The sequence below is a fragment of the Acomys minous genome (genome assembly GCF_964271855.1).
Source record: "Acomys minous genome assembly, chromosome: 12".
In the NCBI taxonomy this organism is placed as follows: domain Eukaryota; kingdom Metazoa; phylum Chordata; class Mammalia; order Rodentia; family Muridae; genus Acomys; species Acomys minous.
This window is the reverse complement of record NC_140493.1, coordinates 73,014,965-73,024,565: the sequence shown is the minus strand read 5'-3', so window position 1 is coordinate 73,024,565 and position 9,601 is coordinate 73,014,965. Positions and strand designations below refer to the sequence as shown.

Below are 9,601 nucleotides of genomic sequence, written 5' to 3'. Positions count from 1 at the left end.
GGCCAGCCACTCAAACCAAGTCAAGAAGCTTGGTTCAGCTAGAGGTCATAGCTGTAAATAAATACAGTAGAGGGTAGTGGAGGAAGACACCCGATTGTCCACCAATTCCCACATGCATGTACACATCTATACACACATTTTTTACATGGATACAAACAAGCAAAAAGTAAATACAGGGACTTTTTTTTAGTTATGAGACCATACCACATTAAATCTGTGTGTGTGTGTGTGTGTGTGTGTGTGTGTGTGTGTGTGTGTGTGTGTGTGTGTGTGTTTTCCTGTCTATACAATATGTGTACCATGTGTGGAGGCCAGAGGTCTTGGAAGAAGTGGGTCCTGGGGACTGAACCCACTGAGCCACCTCAAACGCTCCTTCTATCTCCTTCGTAGATAATCCATACCTAGAAAATCCACAACGACAGCATCTCTAACTCCTTACGTATATTGTATTTTCTTTTCACTCCTTGTTTGTATTTCAATGACTCTTTCCCAAAGTATGGACACTATCTGATTTTTCAGCCAGTGGGTTAGGAGACAGTTGTCTGTTTCCAGCCATCTTAGGAAAAACCTCTGCATTGCAGCAGGCTCAAAACTGAGTTCATGTTTCCAGGGCCTGGAACCCACGCCTCTCCTGCTTCGTCAGGTGTTCCATGTTTGCTGTTAACCACTAAGGGATGTAAAGAGAAGTTGCCCTGAATGGGGAGGCCCGGTGGCACTCAGAGGAAGGATAGCAGGCTACCAAGAAGAGACTTGATACCCTAAGAACATATATAGGGGGAGGAGGCCCCCCTCAGTCACAGTTATAGGAGAGGGGAGTAAGGGGAAAAGGGGAGGGACGGAGGAATGGGAGGATACAAGGGATGGGATAACCATTGAGATGTAATATGAATAAATTAATTTTAAAATCTTGAAGAAAAAAAAAAGAGAGAAGTTGCCGATTATCTAAACTGAAGCACACAAGTGAAAAACGTATTGCCTTTGTTCCCTTATCATCCTGAAATCTGGGCCAGAAATCTAGGATGGGATCCTGAAACTGGACTCTTGTGACTGTCTGGGTTTGGGTGACTTGATTTTTCAGAGCCCAACACTGTGTGTGCCTCACCCCGCCCCCCCCCCTCCCCCCCACCCCTTGAGACAGAGGGCGCCAGATCTCATTATAGATGGTTGTGAGCCACCATGTGGTTGCTGGGAATTGAACTCAGGACCTTTAGAAGAACAGACTTAAGCTCTGAGCCATCTCTCCAGCCCCATTGTGTATGTCTTAATTGTGGCGATTTGTTGTAGAACCTTGGTTTATGGCTAGAGTGGAGTAGTAGCTAGGGCTGCCTCTTTCTTGATGATTTAGCCAGACTTTGTTAGAATTTCTGTTTTGTTTTGTTTTCTTTAGTCTTGTTTGGAATAAAGAAGATAGAAGGAATACCCTGGTGTGTTGCTTTTGTGTTCTGATGTCCCTAGACAATCAGCTTTATTAAAAAAAATTTTTTAGACTTATTTTATGCATATGAGTGCTCTGTTTTTCATGCACACCAGAAGAGGAATTGAGATTCCATTACAGATGGTTGTGAGCCTAAAAAAACTTTTTTAATGTATGTATTTGTGTATGAGTGGGTGAGTGTAGTGCCCACAGAGGCCGGAAGGCAGCATCAGATCCCCTGGAGCAGTACAGGCAGTTGTGAGCCAGCTGTGGTTCAGCCCTCTGTAAGAGCAGCAAGTGTTCTTAACTGCTGAGCCATCACTCCCACCCTGCTTTTAATATAAAAATTAATAATAATGTGGACACTGAAAATACAGATCTCCTAAGGGTTTTGCTGCGTAGTATGAGATAGATAGATAAGCATTTCTGTTAAATATGAGTAGAGGCTGGGCATGTTGCACACTCCTGTATTCCCAGCACTTGGGAGACAGAGGCAGGGGGATCTCTGGGTTCAACGCCAGCCTGATCTACAAAGCTAAGTCTAGACAGAGAAACCCTGTCTTGAAGAATATTATATATATATATACAACTAGATACAAGAAAGAACAGTGAGGTTTCCTGGTTTTTTGTTTTGTTTTGTTTTGTTTTGTTTTTCCGAGACAGGGTTTCTCTGTGTAGTCTTTGCTGTCCTGGACTCGCTTTGTAGACCAGGCTGGCTTCAAACTCACAGCGATCCACCTGCCTCTTCCTCCCAAGTGCTGGGATTAAAGGCGTGCGCCACCACACCTGGCCTTGCTTTTTTTTTTTTTTTGTAGAGTTCTTTCATAAACTAATGTGGTGGTACGTCGTTTTATTACTTTAATAAAGCAAAGGCAAATTTTATGTATTTTAAATTATATACATAGAGTCATAGTGGCTCAGGAGGTAAATATACTTGCTTCAAATTCTGATGGCCTGAGTTTGATCTGATTTCCGAGCCCATATGGTAGGGGGTAGTCTTAAAAGTTGTCCTCTGACCCTCACATGTGCACTGCAGCAGCTCAAAATGAAATAGACTTTGTTGGTTGATGAAAGGTATGGGACATACATCTGTTGACGTGTGCGCATCTAGCATTCCTAAGATGTTTTAGGTTCTTTTGGGTTTTTTGTCTCATCTTGTCATGTAGTCCAGGCTGATCTTGAATTCACTACGCAGCCAATGATGGTTTTGAATTCCTGATCCTCTGGCTCCCACCTCCTAAATGCTCAGATTACAGATTTGCATCACTTGCTATGTATGATGTACTAAGCATCATGCATGCTAGTCTAGGCAAGCACTCTACAAACTCTCAATGACAGTGTTTTACTTGCTCACTGTTTGTATTTGAAGTAGTCTTCTCAAGGACTTCAGCAGCTTCCTGAACTCTATGTGCTGTCTTAGGTGAGACTGGTAATCAACATATCTTGTAGTGTTAATGGATATTACACCTCCAATAGCCATGTCTTCCTCAGAGTGGGTATAGTATTGTGAAGCTGAATTTGGAATACATCTCTGCAGGATTCATTTGTGGCAAGAACTGTATTGCGATTTTAGTGTATCAGATAGTTTCCCTTTAAGTATGAATAGTGTAGTTCCTATTTTTTTAAAATTTTATTTATTATGTATACAGCATTCTGCCTGCAGGCCAGAAGAGATGGTCTTGAACCACCATGTGGTTGCTGGGAATTGAACTTATGACCTCTGGAAGAGCAGTCAGTGCTCTTAACCTCTGAGCCATCTCTCCAGCCCCTTAGTTCCTATTCTTAAGAAACTTATGGCCAAGTGTGATGGCACAGGTCTGTAATCCTAGCACTCTGGGAGGCAGAGGCCAGTTTGGTCTACAAAGTGAGTCTAGGGCAGCCAGGAGTACACAGAGAAACCCTGTATCCAAAACCCAAAACAAAACAACAAACAACAACAAAAAACCATGAAGCATTCTTTCTGTAGTTTTTCCTTTCACTCTGTAGGCCAGGCTAGCCTCAACTCAGAGATTTACCTCCCAGCCTGAAAGGGAAACTTTGTGCTGCATGTGTACATACATACATACTTGTACTTCTAACACTCTGGTCAAGAGAAAGCTGGCGGGGGCTGGAGAGATGGCTCAGCTGTAAGAGCACTGTCTGCTCTTCCAGAGGTCCTGAGTTCAATTCCCAGCAACCACATGATGGCTGACAACCATCTATAATGTGAGCTAATGTGCACTGTATACCTATTTTTTGAAAAGTGTATGCAGGTGCTTTGCATGCTTATTTGTGCAAATCAGGTGCCTGAGGCCACCAGATAGTTTTGAGCCACCAAGTATGTGGTGGGAATGGGACTCAGGCATCTCTAGAAGAGTTAAGAGCCAAACTACATTTGAGACTTAGGGCATGTCATAGGGAAGCAAGGTTACTGGCTTTTCTGGAGCAGGAATTTAAAACTGGCTGTGATTTGTTTGACATGGGTGCTGGGAACTGAATGCAAGTCGTCTGCAAAACAGCAATTGCTCTTTAACTGTTGGGGTGTCTCCCAGCCCCTTACTGACCTCTTAAAAGGGCATATATAAATGATAGCCCAGGAAAGGGCTGGTGTCTGTTGACTTCAGCCTATCAACTTTATACCATAATAAAGCGGAACAACTGTAAACCCACCTTTTTGTTAATGTTTACTTGAATTCCTACTTTGTAACTTTTTGGAAGACCAAGACAAATTCACTTTTATTTGGAATATTGAATAAAGCAAGGTGTGATGGTATACGCTTTTTTTTGTTTGTTTTGGTTTTTTGGCTGTCCTGGACTCTTTGCAGACCAGGCTGACCTCCAATTCACAGCAACCCACCTGCCCCTGCCTCCTGAGTGCTGAGATTAAAAGTGTGGGCCACCACGCCCAGCCTTGGTGCACACCTTTAATCCCAGTACTAGGAGGCAAGGGAGGCTACCCTGGTCTATACAGGTAGTTCCATGATAGTCAGAACTACACAGAGTAAACCAGTCTGAGAGCATTAAAAATAAACAATGGAAACACACACACAACTAAAGATTTCAGCTTTGGGCTGGAGAGATGACCTAGAGGGTTGAGACCAAGGGCTGTGCTTCCAAAGGTGCTGCCTGAGTTCCATTCCCAGCAGCCACATAGTGGTTCACAACAATCTACAGTGAGATGTGGTGCCCTTTTCTGGTGTGCAGCTGTACAAGCAAGCAGAGCACTACATACATAATAAATCTTAAGTTAAAAAAAAATACCAGTTTGATTTACTGGCTTTGTTCTGAACTATGGTTTTATTTTTTATTTTTATTTTTTTTGTGGGATTGAGACAGGGTTTCTCTGTGTAGGTTTGGCTGTCCTGTAATCAACCTATAGACCAGGCTGGCCTTGAAGTCAGATCTGCTGGGATTAAAGGCATGTACCACCATGCCCAGGCTTCAGCTATGTTCTTAACAATTTGGGACTAACAATTTCCTGTATGAATTCAAAGCACACCATATCTCCACAGTGCAGCCCAGCACAGGCAAGGCTGCAGTTCAGGGCCATGGACAGAGCGTGCAGAATCACTGTGAAGGACAGTGTATCATCCTGAGTGTTGAACACAGCGCTTCACTTTTTCTTGGTTTCCTATTAGCTCTTTGATTAACTTAGTACACTTTTCAAGTTCCTTCCTAAGCCATCTAAGCAAAACCCTAAACGCACATATTAACAATGCAGACCATGAATGAAGAAAAGCAGAATACAGCTTTATATTATTGAACTTTATGTACAAAATCATTTGATTTCAAATAAACATTTAATGTAAAAACAAACGTTTCTTTTAAACTGAATTTTTTTTACATCTACTGTACCATTCAAATGCTTTATCATCTTACATGATTTCTTCAAAATCTTTTATCAAGGGTACATATAGAAAAGCTTTTTTTTATAAATAGAAACAAAGGGCATTTTCAGTTTTTATTATAAGATGATGTAAAAAGTTTACTCAACAGAAGTAATTTCATTACTATTTGGGGGAGGGAAATCACCAATTTTTGTGCAAACAATGCTAGCCTTCTTTTAAGCATTAAGAGCATAACCGCTTAAGAAATGATATAAGCAATAGTTCTACACCTACATTTTCCCTAAAATAATCTATTTTAGAAATCTTTACATATGTGCACAGCTTTAGCAAATTAAAGCCCAAGAGAAATGCTCAGAACCCACTACCCAGAGGCAAAATGAGAGCTCAGCGAACTCATGAGGAGAGTTTACCAGTCAGGGAGTCTGCAATGAAAACTGCAATTTCCCGCTTTCCTATTTTTTTTTTTAAACACAAAAACCAGTAACTAAGAAAGTAATACTGGATGACAAATCACATCCACACCATTTAAATAGCCTCACAGTTAAACACATCATAAAGACCAGCCAATTCAGTATTTACATTTATAAACCTCTGAAGACACCATGAGAAACCACATGTCCCCCTTCACTAAACAAAATAGGGAACTGCATCTGATGGTGGTGGAATGAAATTAAAACATTAAAAATACCAGTATATACAGCAGCATTGATCCTTTATAAATAAAGAATATGAAAATGCACTATCTTTAAAGGATAACAAAAAATTGAGGTGATGTTATTAAACCACAGTGCTTGGAGTTGGAATAAAAACCTATTGGTGCTTATTAATACGCCAGTAGTGAACCCACTTTCTGTTGGAGAAAACCCAACCGCAAATATGTGCGTAAAACACACAACACAGGGAAAATTGCCCAAAACAATTCAAGTCAGCTTATCTGCATGAATAGTCTAATCATGAAAATACGTCACAAAGAAACAAGGTGAGCCGGGTGTGGTGGCGCAGGCCTTTAATCCCAGCACTCGGGAGGCAGAGGCAGGTGGATCGCTGTGAGTTCGAGGCCAGCCTGGTCTACAAAGCGAGTCCAGGACAGCCAAGGCTACACAGAGAAACCCTGTTTCGAAAAACCAAAAAAAAAAAAAGGGAAAAGAAAAAAAAAAAAGGGAAAAGAAAAAAAGAAAGAAAGTAAAAGAAAACAAAGAAACAAGGTGAAACATCTTCCAGTTCTCTCTCAAGGATACCCTCCACCCCAAAGTGGCATCTAATAAAATCTCTAACGGTTTCTCTTGCTTTATCAATCCTAATGCAAAGATGTGCACAGATTAATTTTCTATGGGATTAACTAGTTGAAAAACAAAAACTAAAAACATGTTCAAGTAAAAATAAAATATATTGGGTAAACAAGCATTAAAATGATCTGTTCAACAACAAATGGTAAGCTCATCAATGCATGTGACACTGCAGGGTCACACAGATCAGAGCCAACAGGCAGGAGATGAGTCGGCGCTACTTTAACCTTGCAGCATGAACTGATGGAGAACTCGCATTGTAACTTTTCATCCTAAATATATTAACGATTTCTGAATCAAGGGTCAAAGTTTGGGGGAAAGTGGCAGTGTAACAATTTCACAAAAACCCTCCATCTCTAAGAGGGTATTAACATCCCAACCTTCCCATCCCAGAAAATGTCTCATAATTACAAAGCAGAAAAACAGCCATTCACAAATACACAAAGCATTAAAATTTAGGTGTGAAATTTCTAAATTAACCCAATATATTTAAAAGATGACTTGCAGCTAAAAAGAAAATTCTTAAAATTACTGCTTTTCAAGTTCTAATCACATTGTGATGACATCACTAAGGCTGATAAACAGAGAAGGAAGTTGAAGCAGACACACAGAACCTCTACATAGAAATCAATCCCTTCATCTAACACCGCCTGTTACGAATCCATGATTAAAAACCAAACAACCTAAAACCAAAACTCTTCCTAGCGGCTGAATTCCCCAGAAGCAATTTCAGTGTTTGTTTGCAATATAAGATCAGAGTTTTTGTTTCTTGTTCTGTTTTGGAACCCCTGAGACACCATCTGTTTCCAGAGCTTTCTCTTTTGAGTTAGTTTCACTGAATCCATTTGCTGTCCCATTTTGTTCCTCAGTCATTTCTTCATTTGCAGGGGTCGCAGATTCTCCTTTTTCTAGTTTTTGTTGCATTTCCCGGAGCTTGGTGACAGCTTTATCTATTGACATTATGCTAATAAGATTAAAGTCATGCATGCTGACTAGATGAAGCATGAAGTTTCGACATAAATTCTTCTTAATTATTTTCTGTCCATAATTTTCTACAAACAGCATACAGGCATGATTCATTTGATTGTCAGCAATAAATCTATTCAAGAAAAACAAAGCATTAATGACACAGCTTCTTTGTGAAAGTAAGATAAACAATGTGTAACACAACACACCCAAGTTTAGCAAATAGTAGTAACACAGGGGACATGACATTTCAACTACAAGCGAGGTTAGAGAGACTTCATCTAAATAGACATTAACGAGGATCCTCAATTTAAAAAAAAAAAAAACAAAACAAAACCTCAATAGCTGTCACACAGGTTTGGATCAGGAAATGAAACATAAATAAAAATTCACTAAAATCATGACTTCTGTGATGTGTGGGAAGATGCCTTGTACATGCTAGGTAAGCAATCCGCTTAAAACATTTACATTTGCACTCTAAAAAATGGACATATCAAGTAAGAGGGGGGTTAATAAGATTTAATTCAATCTTCTTTAATGCATATAGACACTTTGCCTGCATGTATGTCAGTGCACCACATGTGTGCCTGGTAGGAATTGAACCCGGATATTGCTTTTAACTACTAAGCCATTTTTCCAGTCCGTTTCTTTTTAAAATATTATTTTCAGTATTGTTAAATGCATATGTGGGTCAAGATTATGTGGCAAGCAGCCCCCACCTAATGCTCATAAATTGGGGAGGGGGGGGTGGAAGTGACAGGCGACGACAACAAAGTTCTCCTGTGTAGCCTTGGCTGTCCTAGATTCACTTTATAGTCCGGGCTGGCCTCAAACTCACAACAATCTACCTGCCTCTGCCTCCTGAGTGCTGGGATTAAAGGAGTGTGCCACTACCGCCCAGCACATTCATAATTTGTAAGCACATTTTGTATTCACTGGCAATAAAAGGTGTGGTGGTACACGCCTTTAATCCCAGCACTTGGGAGGCAGAGGCAATTGGCTCACTGGGTGTTTGAGGCCAGCCTGGTCTACAAAGGGAGTCTAGAACAGCCAGGCTACACAAAGAAACCCTGTCCCGAAAAACCAAAAAAAAAAAAAAAAAAAAAAAGAAAAGAAAAGAAAAGAAAGAAAGAAAGAAAAAAAGAAATGGAGTCAAGGATGGCGGTACGGTACATCCCCATAGCTTTAGCTACTGGGAATGCATAGTCAACAGCATGGGTCGAGGGGCCAGAGAGATGGCTGTGGCTAAGTCTTTTGCCTTCTAGAGGCAAAAAAACACTACATATCCACATACAGACAGATACATACCAGAAATATATAAAGGAAAAAACAAACAAACAAGCAAAAAAACCAACCCTAAGTATGTAAATACTTAAAAGAATTAGGCCCTTTAAACCCATTAGCTAATTAAAACACTTATCTACTTTCAGATGAGGGGAATGTTTAAAACTTATATCTTTGTTTTTTGTTTTTGTCTCAAGGGACGGTTTCTCTCATAGTCCTAGCTGTCCCCAAACTCAGAGATGTGCCTGCCTCTGCCTCCCAAATGCTGGGATTAATGGCACGCATGACCATGCCTAGCCCTTAGAACACATATCTTAAATGATAGTTTAAGTAAGATTCAGGCAGGTGATCATTATCAACCACACCATAGCCCCCCCACCCCAGAATTTTGCAGAGCACTATATTAAAAAATCTTTGTGATGGTTTGGTGCCACACATCTTTAACCCCAGTACACAGGAAGCTGAGGCAGAAAAATCTTGTGAGTTTGAGGATAGGCAGGGATATGTAGAGAGACCTTTGTCTTTAAAAAGAAGGGGGCGGGGTCCGGCACATGTGACAAGATGGCTCAGTGGAAAAGCACTTTGAATCTTTGAATAGAAGATGACAACCAATTTCCAAATGATTTCCACATGAACTGTGCTGCATGTGCACACCAAACACCCACATCATCATAATAGTAATAATAATAGTTGAGCCACACATAGCATTGCACACGTATAATCTAGCATGGGGACAGAAATGTAAGGATTAAAGGTCATTCTTAGCTATCTAGCAGTTGAAAGGTAACCAAAGCTTCAGGAGGGACTACCTCAAAACAAAAGGC

The 9,601-nt window shown here is 40.5% G+C and overlaps 1 protein-coding gene and 1 long non-coding RNA gene across 2 annotated transcripts in view; one reads left to right on the top strand and one right to left on the bottom strand.

The window, feature by feature from the left end:
* Positions 1-2,239: 2,239 nt before the first annotated feature.
* On the top strand, positions 2,240-7,108 carry LOC311579689. Its single transcript, XR_014773222.1, has 2 exons — positions 2,240-6,220; positions 6,447-7,108. It is a non-coding gene; the product is annotated as an uncharacterized lncRNA (long non-coding RNA).
* SUZ12 (SUZ12 polycomb repressive complex 2 subunit) overlaps positions 5,140-9,601 on the bottom strand; it is a 41,216-nt gene continuing 36,754 nt past the window's right edge. Inside the window, exon 16 of the mRNA XM_084750420.1 lies at positions 5,140-7,626. Within this exon, the coding sequence (XP_084606546.1) occupies positions 7,281-7,626 (346 nt within the window). The 3' untranslated portion in view covers positions 5,140-7,280. The remainder of the gene's footprint in view (positions 7,627-9,601) is intronic.